The sequence below is a fragment of the Sceloporus occidentalis genome, unplaced genomic scaffold (assembly GCF_023333645.1).
Source record: "Sceloporus occidentalis isolate IW3139 unplaced genomic scaffold, rSceOcc1.0.p SCAF_113, whole genome shotgun sequence".
Taxonomy (NCBI): Eukaryota; Metazoa; Chordata; class Lepidosauria; order Squamata; family Phrynosomatidae; genus Sceloporus; species Sceloporus occidentalis.
Window position 1 is genome coordinate 2982827 of NW_028317093.1, and position 21284 is coordinate 3004110.

Here is a 21284-nt window from a genome sequence, read left to right on the forward strand (position 1 = left end):
GAGTGCATTAACTACCAATGATTTGGCAATTGCAACTTGTACTTGTAGCACAAATGACAAAATAATTATTCGATAACCACCCTTTAGAAAAGAAGCTGTCTGTATTTCAAGGCATAGATTTCAATTTATTAAAATAAATATTTAAAGCAATAGCAGATTATAACTGGATATAGAGAAAGATTCGAGGATTTCAGACGTCAAATTTTAAATACAAGGATTCGGCTCCCTCTGGTGTTTCATATAAAGATTACAACTAGAAATTACCAGTCTCTACTAGACCACTTTTGAGCAGCCAACCATGATTCCATAGGTGAGTTGTGATGAGTTGAAACATTTAATCTTATTCACCCAACTATGCATCATTAAAGTCAAACCCCTGAAATTGTAATCTGCATTACATATAATTAAAATTGGATGCAAGATTTAATTATGCTTTACGGGGCATTTTTGTGTAGGGTTAAATCCATCAAAATACATACCAACTTTAGTAAACCTAAGAGGAACTGAAAGTTTTTCTTTACTAAAGAGTGCCAAATACCTGGGACCTACACTGGAGCTTCAGTAGGTGTTGGGCCACAGCACCATACAACGCCATGAAAATGGGTTAAACTTTGAGACATTCCCCACTCTCTCCTCCTGAACACTTTCTTTTACAATATAGCAAATGTTGCCTACAATATTTAACTGTGTTATATATATGAGTTAACTGTTTTGTGGGAAGCATGCTTTTACATTTTCCATAAACCAAAATAGGAACAAAATAGACATTTATTCCAGAGAACCTGTATTCTTCCAGATTACATATTAAGAAACTAAATGATTGACAATGCCATGTTAATTATTCCATAACAGAGTCACATAATGTCTGTTGTTGGTTATGAAAAAATCTAGTAAACTAATAAGATTAGTAATCAAAATTACTTCCTCCACCAGCAATGTTTTTCTTTTTCAATAAAGCACAATGAAGTCCAGATATTCCAAAAGCCGTGTGTCACGTAAGTATTTATTTAATCAGTGACCCAATGACTTCACTCATGGTTGTAAGGGTATATGCCACATTTCTGTGATGAGACAATGAACTGACACATAGTGGTGGCCAACTACATCTCTACAGATGTTCTTTGACATTAATATTTGCAGCTCTTATAAATGTACCAACGGCGGGCCCTTTGTAATGGGTTTGTAAATAAATATAGAAACAGAATTAAGTAAAAACAGAGCTTTATGAAGTGATTAGAGAACTGTCCACAGACATACATAAATTTGATAAAGTAATCAGTGCCAGATCTTAAAAGGACCATGTAACATTATGATTAATATATATAAAATACACTTGTTTATTAAAAAAATACTTTTTCTTTAACAAAAGTAAGCATGGGCATGTTTTTTTAATAAATATCATTATGTATTTCTGTCTGGAAAAATAGATTTTTCATCCGTTGGTAAAAGAGAGCTGAGCCAAGTAAAGGAGGGGGGCGTAGGCAAAAGAGATATAGAAATAATGTCCTCACAACAGAATTGCAAAAAAGGTTCACAGAAAGTAATAGGGATGGAGTATAGGAAGGAGACAGAGAAACCGAGTCATAGAAAGAGATCTACTCAAAGCCTCTTTGATATGAAGACTGCTATGCTGAAAAAAATAATAAGGGCAGAAGCAAATAAAGCTACACATTCATCAAAAAAGAGAAACTGGCATCTTGGAAGGCACTTGGGTTACTACAGTCAAAGCCACCCTTCTAGGTAGCTGTCAAGTGCAAGGAGCAGGTAGGAGGTGCCATCAAAGTTCTTTCATGTTACCAAGCAAGTTCATTTCCTCAAGGCGCTAGAAGCCCTACAGCTGGCCGATGCAGGGGTCACAGGGGCTGCTGTTGCAAGTGGTGGCGAATCCCTAGAATACTCAACTAGCCCTACGGGCTATGTCTCTCTGGGTAGCAGGGAAAAGAGATCTGTGTAAAAGAGGTACAGATTTCCTGCCTCACAGCTAGAAGGTCAGGGACACTAGGCTTGAAACTGCACTAGGTTGAAACAGTATGGGACCAAGAAACAGATAGACGCATGAGACATGTGGCTTGTTATGAGTTTGAGAAGTATTAAGGCCTAGGCCCTTTGAAGGAAAAATAAAATAGGTGGATAGATATCATATTGTCACAACACACATGATCCTAGAAATGTCCTGGTAGGCTGCCAGCCATAGGACCAGTCTGGAATCCAGCCACACAAAGAAATTTATGGCTGATCTAATATCACATGACCCTCATAAAAAAGAAGCTTGAAGAGATATAGATAGATAGATACTATACATACAAACATACCTGGGAACTATCCAGGTTTGACCTGGAGGCACCAGGTTAAATCCTGTTTCCTTGGGGCCACCCCCACCCACTAATGGCTATATGGGGCTAGCTTTGCCCCACATAGATGCTTCCCAGAAGAGTGGGAGCTCTGGATTGCATACACTGGAAAGACAGTATACATACATGCAACCATACATTCATTGTAATATACTACAAAACGTCACAGTAAAAGACTCAAATCAGTGAAAACAAAGTTGATATATGAATATATAAATCAAGAGAAAAAAACTGTATAGACATGCTGGCTGATTGTTATGTGACCATTCCACATTTCTGTACGCATTTCAAACAGAAGCATCTTGCATTTACACTGCTAATATGAAATGCAGTGGGTAAAATTATGAAACACAAAATGCTGCACGGACAGTGTCATTATTCAAAGTAACCTCTGGATGAAAGATCTCTGCATTGCAGATATGCAATATGCATCCAAAGCAAGAACTGACCATAAGAATACCTTCATCTTTCTGGGAAGTTGGATCTTTAAAAGATGTAAAAAGCAAAAGTGACCTGCTACACAGTTTCTGGTAAGTACTACATAAGTAATAAAATCTGACTCAGCCTCCATTATAGCCAATCCCAATGAAATTTCCTTGTCATTAGAACGGAAACGCTGTATATTACATAAAAATAATTTAAAAATGACTCGGTTTTATCCTAACTAGCATGACAGTTGAGAATTATTGTATCATGTTTTAATTAGCTGCAAAAAAATGTTAATCAGTGTAGATACCATCCAATTACAAACAGAAACGTACCAGAACAACAGGACAGATAGCTGTGGGAGGTAAAATGTGATCCTTCAGAGGTCCACAGTCACATTCGGGTTTAAGATGAGAGGCACATTTATTGTGAAGCTGTAGGAGACAAAATGATATTGCATTGATATAGTTGTTTATCCGTATGCTGAAATGGTTCTGGTATTTCCATAGTTATGGTAAGAAAAACATGTTTACTAAGGAGATGGGAGAAGGAATATTCAGATCCATTAGTTGAAACCACCCAGAGCAAACATTCATTTCTCTTGTTAGATTACATTTCAGAGGACACAACTGTGCATTGACTTGAGAGAAATATTAAGGACTAAATGTTCTTGTTTGTCGTTTCTGGTATTGTTGCTTGCATGCTAGAAAAGGACATCATGGCAGCCATGTTGGAGCTGCATGATTTTCCTAAAAGCTAAATAATGACATGTTTTATAGTCATAGCATGAAGCTTGAGACATGAAGTGAACAAAGCAACGCTGCGTATAACAGTGAGTCTAATCTGCTTAGGTGCTCATAAATAAAGGGAAAAACAGCAGCTAACTATGGCTTCTTTAGGAGTTTGTAAAAGGCATAGCATGACATTAAAACATCCAGCAGTCGATACTGGAAGTGAAAACGAGGAGGTGCTCTGTTTGGGAATCTATCAAAAACTATATGATATGGTAAATAAAAAGAACACTAAAATGTTTTATATTTATATATTTAGGATATTTTATATATTTATATGGGGTTATTCTGTTGTGAAACGGATTTACCCTTGGTGCAGGAGACACCTTTGAAACTCTTGCTTCCCTATACTTTGTTTGGGGAGCGTCATTATGTCTAGGGGCTGGGTATCTAAAACTCATCATCTTCTCCCCATTTCCATTTATGTTACAATTTGTCGGGGTTTTTTTAAATGTTAATCGTTACAATTCAGAGAAGGCAAGGACTAAATGCTGTACATAAAATGGACTTAAAGAAAGAATGTCACCCTTAACAATCTTTCTTTCAAGCAAACGTTGATATACCTACATACAGTTGTACTTAAAACTGAAGGGACAGACCGCATTACTGGCTATATGCACTCATCATGTATTTACACGACACGCCCGGCTTCAGCATTATAAACAGTGGTTCCACATCTATGCTAATGGCACGTTAGCCTGCAAGACAGGCAAGGGTGATGAAACATGCAAGAAAAGTGCAAGAAAAGTGGAGGGGCCTAGTTTAAAATCACAGTTTTTCCTCATACAAACACTGAAGTCTATTATTCAGTTAAAGCAATGCAGATATTGTCCAGGAAGAATATCACAACTTCCTACTTCTTGATATTAGGGTACAAGATATGCACTGACTTTGCCTTTGATAGAGGAAGATGTGATGTGAGAGGGTCTAAAACTTGCGGTATGTCCCATGCACTTATCCTATAACTACAGCCAGTTTTCCTGCATGTGGGGCTAGCACTGCTCGCAAACGTCAGTGGGACCGTTCGTAAATGTCAGCGAGAACACCCACGGGCGTCAGCAGGACCATCTACCGGCATCCCGAAAAGGGAGGGCGTCGGGTAGCTGGAGCCTGGATGTTCCTAGGTATGCATATGTCCACGAAGTGCAATGTAGATGTTTGTGCTTAAATTGCCTTGATATTTGAACAATGATTGGTGTGCAAAGCCATAACTAGGGTAGGATCTATTCTGTGTTAAATATTGCTGTCATACATGTATATGTTATGTCATTTATATGTAGCTTGTACTGAAGGTCTAATTTATGCTGGTATGTACTCCATAGTATGGAGTACGTGGCACTGTGCCATATCTCGGTGCTCAGCAGTGACTTGGAGATGCACCCCTGGGTCAGGTCTAGGGCAGTGCCCAAGGTAAATACATAAAATTAGATCACTGTCTTTGAGACAATCACAATTAAATACTGTGCAAATAGGTGTAATATTTATACTTAAAAGTGTATATTTTGATTTTCTGTAGAAAATATCTGATTTAAAATGTCGAATAAGTCCATGGGTACATTTAGATGTGAAAGAAGTGTTTAGTCAGTGAAAACCTTAATGGTCAGTTGGCAGTGTCTGAAAACAAACACTTGATTTAGAGCTGACAAGCCATGCTTTCCCTTAATATATTATTATATAAATTCCAACAGACGTGAGCTGAACTGCCATTCGAGTTAATTGTAAATCAGCCAATAAAAGAGTAACCTTAACTTCACTTTTCCATTAATTTATTTATTTGTCCTTAGTCAACATTTCATTTGTGAATTATATCCAAGCTGACCAAATATTTTTAGTAGCAGCTGTATTTTATGCTTTCATTTCTTTCAGTGAACACTTCAGATTTGACATGATGGACCTAGGTCAGACATATTATGACTTGTAAGGGCGGTAGTAATCTCCAGGGAAAGAAAGGTGAAATTAGCTCCATCTACGTCTAAGTAAGTTCTGCTTTCTTCTATCAGATTCCCCACGTGCATCAGTCATTCTATCTAACATTTAAAGCCCACTATCTGCCGACCCTACAGATAAAAGAAGAAAACTTTCAGGGCTGTGGGGCTGACTGGGTGGAATGATACTTATTTACCATCACATTATGTTTTTCTGTTTTATATCTACAGCTCAAACAATCAAAAGTACCTGCTTTTTAATTAAAATTGATCAATATATTAATAAATCATGGCATAGACATCAACCAACCTTTCAGATGCTGGGTGGATGTGGTTGCTGCTAGCTTAACAAATTTGTTATTTTTTTAATTCCTTTATTAATTACACTAAAAATGTCAATATTTAGGAGATGCAGTAATGTCCTATTGATTCTGGACGGACGGACGAACAAGCGAACAAATGAAATAAAAGAAGATCATCCCTCCATATTGGTACTATACTAACCCTTCCAGATGTGGTCAACAACATGTGTTTTACGATAACTGTTTAAAGCTATGATACAGAATTGCTCCAGTGTGACTAATTGTGTATTGCCGCATTGTATATATGAAGATTTCCTTTTTGTACTTCTCAAAGAGCAGTGATTCCCTAATGCTGCAAATACACACTTGTCTTTTAACGGTCCCAAATGTATTATTTTTAGCCCAATTGATTCCGAGTTTAAAGGTTTAAAGTGTGATATTCATTTGTATGTATATGACAAACAACTTGAGTGTTGCATTGGAAAACTGTTATGGAGCTATTTATAAAGAATTACCGTAGTTACTTTTAACCGTAGGAAGTAGAAGATAGTAATGTTTTTATTAAGCCATTGATTTAAAGCATTTTACCTTTGCTTATATCTGGGATGTTTATGAAAATATGTTTGGAAGGAAAGAATGCATATGATCATGTCATATGATCTTCTATTAAAAAAGCAAACTATAAAAAAGGGTTGACAGGTAATTACATTTTATAGTGTATTAAAGGAATTCTAAAAAAAAACCTTTTTCTGAGTAGTGTAAGAGAAGATATTGCCATAAGATCATTATAAAACTATTGATAAATGGGAAACATTTTTATATTTTCCTATATGTTCCATACAGTGCCAAACCAGCAGCTTCAGTTACTTCGAAGTAAAGAAATATTACTAATTTTATACACAGAAAATGTGTTTTTATTTCTAGATTGCTTCCTAAAAATGAAGATGTCGTAAGACCTTTCCAGTAAAAAAAAACCCTCTAGATTTTGATATGGTATTTACATAATTAAAGGTAAAAACTACTTTAGGTCTTATGTATCATTACACAACTTTTGTACATATAACCAAATTCTCCATAGGGTCTCAAACGTGTTGCATGCAACAAACCAAAATATTGGCAACTATATATTTTGTGACCTGGAAAAAATGTTAAACACTAAAGTATAGTGGCTTATAGTTGCTGAAAAACAGGGTATTATTACCTGTATAGGATACATGCCCTCTTTCAAAGTGTTGTACAATGATTAAACAATATGAGTATTCTATCAAAGATTCTACTGTATTTAGTTGTCATGTTGACTTACCAATGGCAAAGGCATAGAAAACATTAAAGAAAACATTTAACATTACAATGTCCCCCTATTGCTAATTTGATCTAATGTATAGATATGAAACTGATGCTGTTTTGAAGAAGACCAAGAAGAGAAGTTAGGTGGAAATACTCACTGTAATTTGACACCATACACAATGAAGTCCAGTGAGGCCTTGGTAACATTTGATTGCTTTATGACATTTATCACATTTCGTTGGGCAATTCCCTTCCACCCAAAAATGAAGCATTACCTGCGTAAATATAGAATATTTTAACAAATCCAATCTCCGCTTCCAGTTGTTAAATAAACAGTGATTATGGCGTACTTACATTTGTGTCTTTTTTTGACTTAACGTAGGTTTTGATGCAAGAGGGAGGAGCTCGAGACACACAGCGTTCATGAACTGTATACTTGCAGACTGAAAAAAAGAAAAAAAGGGAATTAATGATTGTGGTAGAACAGTACTCAGTTTAATTTTTTATTCCAAACAGAACAAACACAACACCATTTCCAAGCAAAACGGTGAAGTTGCACCAATAAATCTCAACGTGGGCTGTTGTTTCAGAAGGTCAATAATTACAGGAAGCATTATGCGGTTAAAAAAAGCATGAAAACTGTATCACAGCATGGCAGGAAATGCCTAATTAAATTTGTCCTAGCTAAAAATTAAAAAAAAAAAATGAACCCCAAATGATGTGCACTTTGAAGACAAATTGATGGCTGCCAAATGGACTGGTGTCATTTGTTAATAAAATATCTACATTTTCCAAAATATATGCTTATGAGCAGCTGGCAAGCACGAAAGTAAAAACCATATGAGTTTGTGCTATTCCGTATATTGGTTTATCCAATCCTTAAATGGCTGATTAGTCCATTTCCAGAGAGCAAGTGTTGTCATAGATGCCATGTACTCAGTAAAAGTTCATTTGTAACCTACCACAACAACACTATGTCTTCATTGCGTAAATTCATTGCTTTCCGGAACACACCATCTGCTTCTAACATTTGATTTTTCCAGGCTCATTAGGCAAAATATTGTATTATTGTATCAACGTTATTAAAAATACATACAAAAAATAAATATTTTAATGTCATTTTATTTCTTAAGAAATAAAAAATAGAGAGATATTTCCCAGTATAATATTAGAATACAGAATGGTAGATTATGGTAAACACTGCAAGGATGCCACTAATTAATAACAATTAGACACCATCAGAAAAACATTGAACAAAACCAAACAGTTTTTAGGTAGGAGAAAGATACACTCAAAAACGCTCAATATATAGTTTGTAACACAAATAAAATATGCAGGAATTTGTATGTAATGCACATCAAATGTGTTCCGTATTGCCAGGCTCAGTTTTTGAACATTTGGTGAGAACAGAAGTTCTTTTCACAAAGACTTTCAGCAATGTCCCTCTTTTGGCTTTATAAATCCTGTACTCTTTCTCCCAGATTTTCTCGACAGACCCTTTCCATATTGTTGGGTGCAAATTTATGTGTGTTGAACATGAGCAGTCATGTACATTATGTTGATAAAGTATAATAAACTTGTGCAAATGGACCAAAATTGTTCATTTTGTTTTTGGTCCATTCTCTTTTAGACAATTTTGATTTTGTTTCTTTTTCGGTTTTGTTGTCACCCTCACTCACACTATCACTCTCACACTCCTTGGACTGATTCCTTGTCCTGTTTCCCTTTTTGCAGCTCCGCTTCTTCTCTTGACTCTCCTTGTACTTCTCACTTCTTCCTTGGTTCACTGCACATACCTTCTCTCCAGATTGATGCATTGTGGAGAGGCTGTCCCATTGGTGCACGCTGTGGCCCCGCCCTTTTGCGAAAATACTCCAAGAAGCAGGGAAATGCAGACAGATATGTGGAGAAAGAGAAGCAGTTCTGCACCTCTATTTCACTATTAATCTCTCTGCATTATTCTGGACTCTTTGAGTACGTCCGCTAAAGGGCAGAGACATGGGGGCAGCCTCTCTCCCGTTCCTCCAATTGGAGGAGAGGGTGTGCACAGAGGCTCTGCCCCTTTGGTGGAAGTGCTGATACCAGGAAGAAGCGAACAAAGAAAGAAGACAGAAGACAAAAAAAAAAAGAAAGAAGAATCACGAGAAGAATCGGAACAGAGGAAAAGGAGACAGGGATACAGAACCAGTCAGCGGAGAAGGGAGAGAGACACTGAGAGAGAGTGTGAGATAGAGCGAGTGTGAGAGAGTATAAAAGAGCATGATAGTCCAAGAGAGCATAAGTGAGAATGTGAAAGAGTGTAATTGGAAAAAATGTTGCATCTACTTAGACTATTGGGTAATCTGGAACATTTTTTGAATGAATGAATGAATGAATGAATAAGAAAAGCACTCGTCTGTAGAATGGTTATTTTGTAACAATATATACAATTTTAAATACTTTAAAAAAAAAAAGCACTGGATACATATTAGATACTTACATGAGCAACATAATCCTTGTTTCCCTAGTCCTATCAGCATATTCAAGCAAAGATTGCAGTAGGCAGGTTTGTTAAAGTGCTTCAGCCTCCACACATGCTGACCATCATCCTTCACATTCTGCAAAAAAACATATCAACACTAAATGTATTTTATACACACAATAGGATTAGCATAAATATGCTTCTGTTAAAACAGTAAAACTGGAATACAACTAGGGTGTTCGAGTTAGATATGTTTACCATCTATAAAGTGTTTTCCACCTGAAAAGGTGTCAGCAGCTAGGGACAGGATCTTACCTTTAGTTAAGGAATCTGTCAAAGAACATAGGGAGTGTTCACTAACAACGATGTTGGTCGAACTAATGAGGAGAAGGGCATTTTTCTTTTGGCTAAAGCATGTTTCAGGTATATATATATATATATATATATATATATATATATATATATATATATATATATATATACTTATTATACATTATTATGTAGTGCCTCCATTGAAGCTTTGTACAATGCATTGTACAATGGGCAATCAGGGCATAACAATTTGAGATTACAATTTATTATAATTATAACATTAATATTCACAGTTCTATTCAGTTAATAAGATGCTTCTTTATTTATGTTAGCAAATATTTTACAATGTTGAATTTAGATCACAACCCCTGTCGGAGGCCATAATTCGAAAGTACTAATACTACTTTCTTTAGGCAAATATACACAGATTTTTTGCCTGTATGCAGTCCTTGAGGACTGGATTTCCTAACCCCTGATTTAGATGGCTGTAGTATTTTTTCACAAATTTCTAACTGATCTCTTTTTCATAGCATATGGCCTGGTGTAATAATAATTGTTGAACACTAGATGGCGCTAACTCTATAATGCTTAAATTTCAGACATTTATAGTACCATAATTACCAATTACCAATTTGCTCGATTATAAGACGACCCCCCAAAATCTGAATATTAATGTATGAAAAAAAAGAAAAAGCCTGAATATAAGACGACCCTATGGGAAATTTTTTTTACCAGTAAATGTTAATTGATGTAAACTATGTGAACATTTTTTTTTTAATAAAAGCTATGAATGAGAAAAATATTTTGTTTTTATTTCCTTTTTTTTTCAACCTGCACATGTGCCCCCTGGCTTGCCACTCTGCCCCAGAAATGTCTTATACCCCCTATATGCCACTGTGCCTCATGATATGCCTTTTAACCCTCTAAATGCCACTATGCCCCATGATATGCCTTTTGACCCCCTATGTGCCACTCTGCCTCCAGAATTGCTTTATACCCCTATATGCCACTCTGGCATTTAGGGGGTTAAAGGCATATTATGGGGCAGAGTGGCATATAGGGAGGTATAAGGCATTTCAGGAGGCAGAGTGGCATTAAGGGGGTTAAAAGGCATTTCACAGACCACTCTGCCTCCAGAAATGCCTTATGCCCCCCATTTAACACTCCCTCCCCCTCCCTCCTCCAAACTTACCGGAGCTTCTGAGTCCCCGGTGCGTAGTCCGGGCAGCGTGTAGAGCTCTACGGGAGTTGAGTAGAGCTCTACACGCTGCCCGCACTAAGCACCGGGGACTCAGAAGTACCGGTAAGTTGGGGGGGGAGACAGGAGGATCCAGGTCGGTCAGACCTAGTTGCGGTCTGATTATAAGACGACCCCGATCATAAGACGAGGGGTATTTTTCAGAGCATTTGCTCTGGAAAAAACCTTGTTTTATAATCGAGCAGATACGGTATATCACAAGACAAGAGGCTTTATATCATCCTATGTATTCCTTTAATTGTTTCCCAACAGCAGCAAAGAAAAAACTAGGCAACAACTGAATTTTTGCCAGTTATAGAATCTCCAATAATTTTACAACAGAGTATATATAAAGTCTCCCAAACATCAATAAATCCTCTTTCTTTTCTGCTTCCAGAACGATAAATATTATTATTACATTTTTGTTATATTTGGATGTATATACACTTTACTTTCTGTTATAGTGTATATTTATGTTTATTTGTCGTGTTTCTGCCAATTTTTTTTACCATGCTATGCATTAGACTTGTGCATTCGTATTCGGGGGGAACATGAAAACGAACACGAAGGGTGCATTTTTGTTGTTCAGCACGAATACCAAACATACAAACATAGCGGTGGCAAAATGCATACGAAGATGAAGACGAAGTATTTGTCTTCTTCTCCATTTACCAATCTCCCTGGTCCCTTCCCCGTCTAGCCTACCTTATCTACGCAGCATCGCAGGGGCTAGCAGGAGCGGAAATCCGTAGGTTAGCCGTCTGGAGTTAAAGACCTTTAACTCTTGGGGCGGAGAGACAGGCCAAGTTCCCCGTCAGGAGTTAAAGGGCCGTGCAAGCGACTCTATTGGTCACCTGCAGGGGCCTCCTCGGGCATCAATCAATTGGTTGATCCCAGAGGAGGCCCCTGCAGGCAACCAATAGAGTCGCTTGCATGGCCCTTTAACTCATGACGGCGGAAGTTGGCCTGGGGAGACTGTATTGGTCGTTTGTACGGACCTTTAACGGTGGTCTCCCCCGGCCAAGTTGCGGCACCAGGATTTTAAAAGTCTGTAGGAGCCTCTGTCGCCGGATTGGGGGCTCGTCTGCCATCAACCACTATACCACTATACCACTATGTTGGCAAAATCACTCAATTTTAACTGCAATTAATGGATTCCCTAATAGCTGTATTAGTCAACAACCAGTGATTTTAGTACACTTAAGTCAACATCAATATGTCTACTCCCTTTAATCCCTCCCTGCATTTGATGTATCCAAACATAACAAAATATTTTGAGATTATTTGAATTCTATTTCTCTATTTACTTTATTAATTTATTTTCTTCTCTGGTTTGCTAACATATCTCAGTTTAAAATCTATTAAACCTAATATTTTTAATATCCTGATCAACATAGATCATCAAATGCCCTCCTTTCTCTCAAATACATGTTTAATTCTGACTTTATGAACTTCCTTTCTAAAAAACCTCTCTGCTCTACCCTTCCATTTGCCTTCAAACATCGGCATTACATTAGTTTTGGACCTGTTGTATCTATTATAATTGCTGTTATTTTCCTAATACGCTAATTTTGGTTAAGATAATACCTTTAGTATAATAATGTGAGAATTCAGATTTTTTAAGGAGCTGGAATGTCAACCTAGCACAGCTTGTTTAGTGCCGCAGCCGATACATCCACCTCTCAGTAAAAATTAGCAACTTAAATTGTTTAATTTAATTAAGGAAAAATGGAGGAAAAACTGAATATAACTTCTTCAGGTACTTAATGCAAGTGATAAATTGACCCAAAAATAACTTATTTAGAGTATGACTGATTTTGGACCTCTCTGGTATAAAGTTGAAATTAGGTAAATTTAGCAAAGAACATTCAAACTTCTATAAACATATGACATATGTTTGCCTCTTTTATAAGTTTTGTTTATACATTTTGTTCTCTTGATTATCCGAATATCTAGTTGTCAGCGCTAGTTATTATAAAAAATAACAAAAGTTTAATGTGGAATTATCAGGTTCCTCAGTCGAAAGTTGCCATCTAGTGGCCAGATAAAGTGATACAATCATTATGTAATGTGTCTAGAAATTCCATTATAACCACCTTTTTCAAGCAAAAAAAACAAACTGGATTGCTCTGTAACGCTTGATTATTTGTACCAGTTCTTTATATATGCTCATTATATTTTATTGCTTTTATCCCCTTCAAGATAAATTAACATTTTTGGTATGTTACATGCAGTGGCTGCTTGTACCAGAGGAGTGTGTTAAGAAGCGTGGCTGGAGTGGGGGTAGGGCATTTCAAGACTTTTTATGTAACTGAACTAAGCATTTAGAAGAAGAACAATGTATTTTACTTTCCCAAATTCCCTTCTTAAACTTGAAATTTACTGTTACTCTACGTGATTTTGGGGCACATGAGCTACAGAGAACATTGGTTCAAAGAATAGATGCCACCTCCCCACTGTCAAGTGGTTTATTCCATTGGCACTTCCTGTAGTAGGGTGAGAGCAGGTTGTGCTTCCTGTGCTAAGGTGTCTGCCCCTTATTTTATGTTAATATGCAGATGAGTGAGAACAGTATACTTAGAATTAATGCAGCTAGTGTTGTAAGTGATGCAGATGTCCATCCCGTTTAGCTCTGCATCTAAATTAGTGTAGGATATATATCTATATATACACATACATATAGTAACTTAATATGTAGAAATCAATGTGATTTTAATAATTGGTGTAAGTGTCGGGTATTAATTATGCAAGCACCTGCACACACAGCTACCTATGGGTTGTGTTTAGACCATTACCGTCATATTTACTGTTTTGAGATATAGTGTCTGAATAATTACAAAACACTTACGTTTTCTAGGCCAAGTAAAACAAGTAATGGGATTGTTGTCATTCCTCCCTGAATCCATTCTTCTAGTGACACAGTGCCATCGTGGTCATAATCGATTTCTTCCATCATCTCCCGTAGTATCTACAAATATTAAGAGATAGAGCATAACACTTGTAATCATCATAATCTTTATCCAATATGCAAGAGTACCTTACTATATTATTAAATGTAAGTTTATTATTAAATATATGTAATTAAAGGAAGTAGCACGACAACATTATCAGCATGTTACCCCAATGTATGCATAGAAGATTAAACTTACAGGACACAACTCGGTGACATCCCATTCTAAATATTCAGCAACGTGCATCATCTGTGTGATGATACATTCTAGTTCCTGGAAGAAAAACAACAATTATCAGATGTTGTCTTGGTAACTGTATATATATATATATATATATTACACTGCATAGTGATGATGTACCACAGCCAGAGATTATGCTACTTTACAAGCAACAAATGAAGCAGCTGCAAAGAGCCCCCATCGACGTAATGGCCACTTTACGGAGATCCTTACAAAGGTGTGACAAATATTTCTGATATAGATTGTTGTTAAAAATACATTTGTAGTCATAAATACTGCATTCCTCAGCTTCACCATGTTTTTTATTACTTGTGTTCAAGGTGGGTCTCCTATTAATCATTCATTAATCATTAACCCACCCCCACAATAAAAAGAGCTGCCCCTGACCACAGCACCCAAAATGCAAAACCCATTTACCATTTGAAGAATTCAAATTCGTGACTTGCTATAATTTACATGTTTCAGTTTGAAGAATTGTTGATGGTGATAAGATTTTAACAATTCTAGACCAAAAGAAATCTGCAACATTTGTATAGTTGTATCCACCAAGAGTTTAAGGGAATCATGCTCATTTGTAAATCTATTTTCCACAGCCTTTGCCTTTTTCATTATTATATGTACTAATTATGTTTTCCGCTTGCAATATTATTTTTTGGGATAACTCTTCTACCTCCACATAGGGGTTTCTTGTTCTATAACTGTTGCATTTGTATATGCGTTTATTCCATAGACAGACTGAGATATAGAATACTATTAATGAAAATTACCGTGCTGTCCAAATATCCGTTTCCATCTGTGTCATAGAGTCGAAACATAACTGAAACAAAGCAAATCATTACTTGCTACAGTAATCATTTTAAATTATTATTACAGTATTACATTTTGGACATGCAGTCATAAGTAAACTGGAAAAATATGCAAAATTACTTTAGCAGAATCAAGTACCACAAAGCATTCCCAGGAGAGACTTTGTAAAAAACAAAAGGTAGCGGGTTCAGCATGTGATTCAGAGCCATTGATGTCTACATGTGTCTTACATGAAGGGTTGTGTAATATCATCACGACAACTCCCCCCCCCTCTGTGCCTATGGCAGCTGCCAGAAATGATGTACACAGGTACAGGTATATACTTTGTTTGTCCCTAGGTTGACAAAGACATGGATGCTGAAATGTTGGGGGGTGAGATCTAGTGAGTACAACCTTCTAATACCCCAGAAAATATACATTGCCTAACTTTATTTGGACATCCATTGAAGAGGAAGGAGCAGATAAGTGACAGGTTCATGCACACTGTATTAACTACTCATTCTACAGGGTGGATAAAAAGAAAGGATGGTCAATTGACGGTCTTTTTGCTTCTCTATTGTGAAGCTGTGCACTGGCTCTATCATCTCAAGGCTTATAATGACGCTATACTGAAAGGGTTGTAGAAAAATGGATCAGATGTTTTCCTAATCCTTATACTAATATGCAAAGGTCTCCACAATACCGCTTCCCCATACATTTTGGCCCTCATAACAAAATACTCCCATACTTGATCTATACACTCCTTTTCTTATATTCATTTTTCACGCATACAAGACTTAAACTGTGCTGACCCAGTACTCTGGAACTCGCTTCCACCTAATCTCCAAGTTCAAGTAGAATCTATCTCCCACTCATACAACTATCTCATTCATCTTATGATACTATAGCTTGCTTTTTCTCTATATGTTTTCCTACACCCCATTCTCTCTAGATTGTAAATCTACAAAAAGGGTCCTCTTTACATAATGCAACAGTTCATCTTAGTTTTTTCATCTTAATAACAATAATGAGAATTCCCTACTGGGGACAAAAAAAACAATATTTTTCCAATTGCTTCCCTACACAAAAATGGTTTGTCAATATAATTATAATAATGCAAATCTCACCTCCCCCATTTTAATGCTCGACACTTTAGTTCATTGAGTGCAAATAAATGCATTATACAAAAACCATCTTAGCACTTTAAGACATGCTTAATCAAGTAGTTTCCCAAAGTAGCAAGCTGGATATTAATGAACTAATTAAGCTACTTTGGGGTAATTGAGGATTCCAGTTTTAACATCACAGACATTTTATTTCAGTATTTCGGTAAAAATGTTCATGCAATTTCAATATAAATAGTTTATAATAATTCATTGAATATATTAGAATAATTTACAATCAAGTTTAAAAATAAGAAACTAAAAGTAGCACTAAAACTGTCTCTGATCTGTCTCCAATCAGCATGTACATTATTTTTGGCTGCTCAGGGGAGAAAGACCTTTTAAAACTTTGCACTAAAATGTATATTATAAATAAACCCCAAAGTCTCTTATTTTGCGTTATGGGGTTTCAAGAATAATTGGTGAGCATGTATTCCTTTTAATTGTTCTATGTGGATGAAATGCTTCTTATGATTGTTGACTGCATTAAGTTGAATTAAGTCTGACAGTTATGTATTTTATTGAAAAGAAGCTGATAATGACTCACTGATCTATATGTGTTGGAAAGAATGACATCAAATGATCTGGAGTCACTTGCGCAAATATTTAATAATAAGCCATGACCTATGAACGTCTAAACAAAAATTTCCATTATAAAGAATTGATGTGATTACTTAAGCCATCCAGCCGATAGCATTTTCATTCAATAAAAAATATCTGAGAAGTATGCTTTGGAAAAATGATTGTGCTGAATTGTTTTTATATAAAAATTAATATAGAGAAAAGTCTGTGCCCAGCCTCAAATTTCACTTTGCCCATCTAGATTGCATGTCATTAGAGTATGACACAAATACTTAAACAAATTGTCATTTTGTTCTGGTAAACCAGGTTTTCAGGCTGCAAGTCTGTATGAATCCATAAGGAAAGGTTAATTATAAATGCCAGCTGCCATTAATGCCAGGGGTCCACTGGTATAGATTTAACATTAACTATATACTTTAAATCTGTGGCAATGTTATGTAAATGTTAACATAATTTTATGTCATGAGAAATATTATACAGTTTTGTTATTTAAAATGCGACTAGATGTTACAAATTGCAAAATGTATACCACCACCCCACCAAGAACAACACGAATGCTACCTAAATCAGGAGTGTGGAACTCATGCCGTTATATGAATACACTTTCTTGAACATTAGTGCCCTAATCTAGTTCAATCTTTTTAACAGCAGCTCAAGATTAAGATGGACTATACAAAAAAACCCTATAAAATATTTCATAGTTACACGTAAGTAACAGCAGGTGGCAGCAAAACGCAACTGGAGACCTGCAGGCTGAATATTCTTACTACTATCCTATATATGACAAACACATTGCATGAGGTGGAAATAAATATGACATTATTCATCTTTTCATACAGAACATCAGAAAACATAAAAAAATGGTAGTCATGGGTTCATCACAACTGCATATCCTATAAAAATAACACGGCACATAACGTTTGTTAGTATTATTAACATTATATGCATACATTCAAGTTTATCTTCTGGCCTTCCTCTTTCAAGTAGAGATAAATAGCAAACAATATCTTTAAGATGGATTAATTCTGGAGGTCTCAGAGACACAGGAGAAGATGATCTGGAGGAACTATTACTTCTGTAATTCATTCTAAGACCTAGAGGAAACAAAAACAATTTTATTATTATGAAAAACAGTATATTTTTGATAAATTTGTGCATTTGTGAGTGTGTATGTATAAGTATGTCTTCTAGCATGAGTGTGTAAGTGTGTGTAAACACCTTTCACATACACACATACAACCACACTACCATCAGATACTTACACATACATACAAATCCACAAACCAACCCACACACACTAACATCATACACTTACACATACATACATACATACATACATACATACATACTCTCTCTGATCATCCATGCAGTTCACGTACTTCCCAATCTCCCTTTTACATTCTTAGCTCTAAAATTTGTTAAGGAGAGCTACAGGTTTATTATCTACTGTGAAAGTGATTTCATTGTTTTAACCCCTTCAATCCCCTATAGACGTACCGGGACGTCCAAAAAACGCCCACAAAGAAACCCCTATGGACGTCCCGGTACGTCCAGCCCTTCGTGCAGCGTCAGGGACACATCCCTGCCGCTGCACGGGAGACCAGGCTGTCGTTTGACAGCCTGGACTCCTCCCTGGCAGCAGAAGCCGGCATCGCCGGCTTTCTGCTGCCCGATCTCCCGTAACAGCTTCCGGCATGAAAGCCGGTAAGCTGTTACGGTTGAAAGTGCCCGATTGCGCGATCGCGCAGTTGCAAACGCGCGATCAGGCATTCCCTTCCGGGTTACGTCACTGCTCCGATGAGGCACAGAGACGCTGCGATCTCTATGCAGGTCTGTGAGGACATGCATAGAGATCACAGTGTGATCGGTGCAGGGGGATCGCGGGGAGGGGAGTGAGAAACCATCTCTCTCACTCCCCCTCCCGTCCTGAAAGAGAAAAGCAGAAAAAAAAAAAGTTAATTCATTTAAAAAATAATATTAAATAAATCATAAAAATAATAATATATATAATACAAAAAAAAAATGATGTCATTGTGAGGATGAAACATGTAAAAGACAGAGAAGAAAATAAAAAAAAGAAAAGCATGTCAGCAAGTGAGGTTAAAAAAAGAGATAGGAGAAAAGAACTTGACAAAGAGTGAGGAATAATTCGAACAGAAAAAGAGTGCAAGAGGCAGGAAGCAGAGACAAATTGGGAAAAAAGAGCTTGCTCCTCTATATAAATTTAGGACCCAAAGCTTCTTTTGTATTATATGAAGCACTTTTTAAAATTTAGGCACATGTTAGATGATTTATGGAGGATTGTATAGTATGTTAGAAGAGAAGATGGGTAGCCATTGCATTACACAGTAAATCATGACCCTTGTGGAAAACATGGACGGTAAAGGACACACTGATGTATTACAAAATGACTGGCTTTTGTACTGGAGCCTGATATCATACAGAAATCATATAAATATATACATGTGTGTCAAAAAACTTAATATATAAATAAAATGAAATACATTTTTTCAAAACAGACACATTAAGTTGAAATGAAATAGTTGTCAATAATGTAAGCTAACTTAAAAATGTAGACATGCAGTCTTATAAATACATCTAGCAAAGATGAAGCTGTTCTTCAGAGAAATATATTTCTTCTTTAAGTAAAAACTGAAGAAGGTGTACGAGAAAAATGCTCAGGTTCTGTCTTATAATTTTAAATACCGGTTTTACTTACCTCCAGAGAGCAGCTGGGTTCTACTCTGAAGTGATGGGCTGGGATTTTGGAATCTGTTACTGAAAGACATAAACAGATGTCTGCAGAAATCATCTGGTAACTCAGCCTCCAGAAAAGTTTTCATAAATAGCTGGAACCCTTCGAAGTCAATTGTCTGATTTAAACAAAAAAATGTTAGGTTTAGGAAAGCAAAATTAATATTTACTGCAATTCTATGTAGTAAATGTTCTCATTAATGGGATAAAAACATGGTTGCACCATAGAATTTTAGAGCCTCATGGGATAATTTTATAATCATTAGGTAGGTTTCGTATGCATCTTTCTTTGGTCCCATTAAGCAGTTTTATATATCATGCAAAACAATATTTTGTAGAGATTTGCAAAGTCTCTTGAGAGTCAAAAGTTATTTACAAAATAGAAAATCAAACGTAATTTCCCGGTGTCATATTCTTTGTGTCATACGTTGGGTTAGCTTTAAAACACTGTGTTTAGGTCAGATTTAATACTATTAAAATATACAAGTTTAGTTTATTATTATTATTATTATTATTTATTTAATACCATCAGATTCTACAGCATGGCTTTCTCCTATCAAAAACTACTACTTTTCTGTATGAAATCTATGACCCATCCTATTTTTGTCTTTTTTTTTTGTAAATGAAATAAGTGTATTGTTAATGTTAGCAACAAAAATAACAGCACTCCTTCATCATTAGTCCATGATTACATTGTTTTGTGAATTAACAAAATGGTGGTTAGGTTAATGCTGAACCGCATGTATATATTTCCTTATAGTTAATTAAAGACCAGAAGAAATGTAAATGCTCTATTAATAATTAGTTTTAATTGGCAGACCAGGAGCACAACCTCCAAAATGTTCAAATTTTAACAGCTGTGAGAGCAAAACACAAAAGCTTCACAGAATAAGATAATAACCATAAAATGATAATTGACATGCATTTTAAAAAAGGTCACAAGTGAATACAAATATCTATATATTCATATATTGGAATACATACTTGCTTTAGAATGTCTTGCTTCTGACACGAAAGAAAAGAAAGAGAAAAAGTTAATTGGAGTTGCCAAATTTCTCTATACAATATTATTAACATGGAGGCTTTTAGATGTACATTATGCATTATGCATTATGTACATTGTGTGCTTATGTTATATGTATATACTGGAGGTTCTCACACCTGAACTCCTTTCTTTATGACCCCAACAACAGAAACAAGCAGCCATAACAGGACAAACAAAGAATAGAACAGCAGTTCCTCCCAACACTTCAGATGTTTAATCAGTCACTCAATCTATTTGATCAATTCACTTATCCTAAAAGCATCTTTGCCATATTGGAGGGCCTCTGGAAGCACAGATAGGAGTTATACACAAAAAAAGTATTTTGGGTAAAGAAAGAAGAAGTGTGTAACATGCACCATATTTAGTGTCCTACTTATTGAGGTAACAGTATGAGGGCAACATAACCACATGTCCTCCAAATACATAATCACAAAAAACAACAGACAATACTAAAATACAGCTAAAAAATAACAACTCTAAAGAAACAGGGAAAAAGGAATTGCAACACCTACCCTAACTTTTCAGCTGTCTCTGAATACATGACTCTTTCCTACCCACATTAAGAGTATTCTTTAAGTTCAGTCAATTCTTCAGTTAATTTAAGTCTTCAAATGCACTTAATTTATATATACTGCACTTAAGCACATATGCTTTTGATGTATAGACAGGAA

At 36.0% G+C, this 21284-nt stretch overlaps 1 protein-coding gene across 6 annotated transcripts in view; it reads right to left on the reverse strand.

The window, feature by feature from the left end:
• The window catches only part of LOC149282552 (diacylglycerol kinase beta-like), a 167726-nt gene that overhangs the window by 137421 nt on the left and 9021 nt on the right, over positions 1-21284 (reverse strand). For 2 of the 6 annotated variants that reach the window (XM_089498072.1, XM_089498073.1), the window contains exons 3-12: positions 20553-20573; positions 19534-19687; positions 17765-17908; positions 15051-15100; positions 14242-14316; positions 13941-14060; positions 9562-9679; positions 7437-7525; positions 7241-7357; positions 3109-3211 (exon numbers count right to left, since the gene is read on the reverse strand). In XM_089498072.1, the coding sequence (XP_089354198.1) occupies positions 3109-3211; positions 7241-7357; positions 7437-7525; positions 9562-9679; positions 13941-14060; positions 14242-14316; positions 15051-15100; positions 17765-17908; positions 19534-19687; positions 20553-20573 (991 nt within the window). Of the gene's footprint in view, positions 1-3108; positions 3212-7240; positions 7358-7436; positions 7526-9561; positions 9680-13940; positions 14061-14241; positions 14317-15050; positions 15101-17764; positions 17909-19533; positions 19688-19791; positions 19813-20552; positions 20574-21284 lie in introns of those variants that run through there. The other 4 variants (XM_089498075.1, XM_089498077.1, XM_089498076.1 and 1 more) reach the window with 4 other exon arrangements.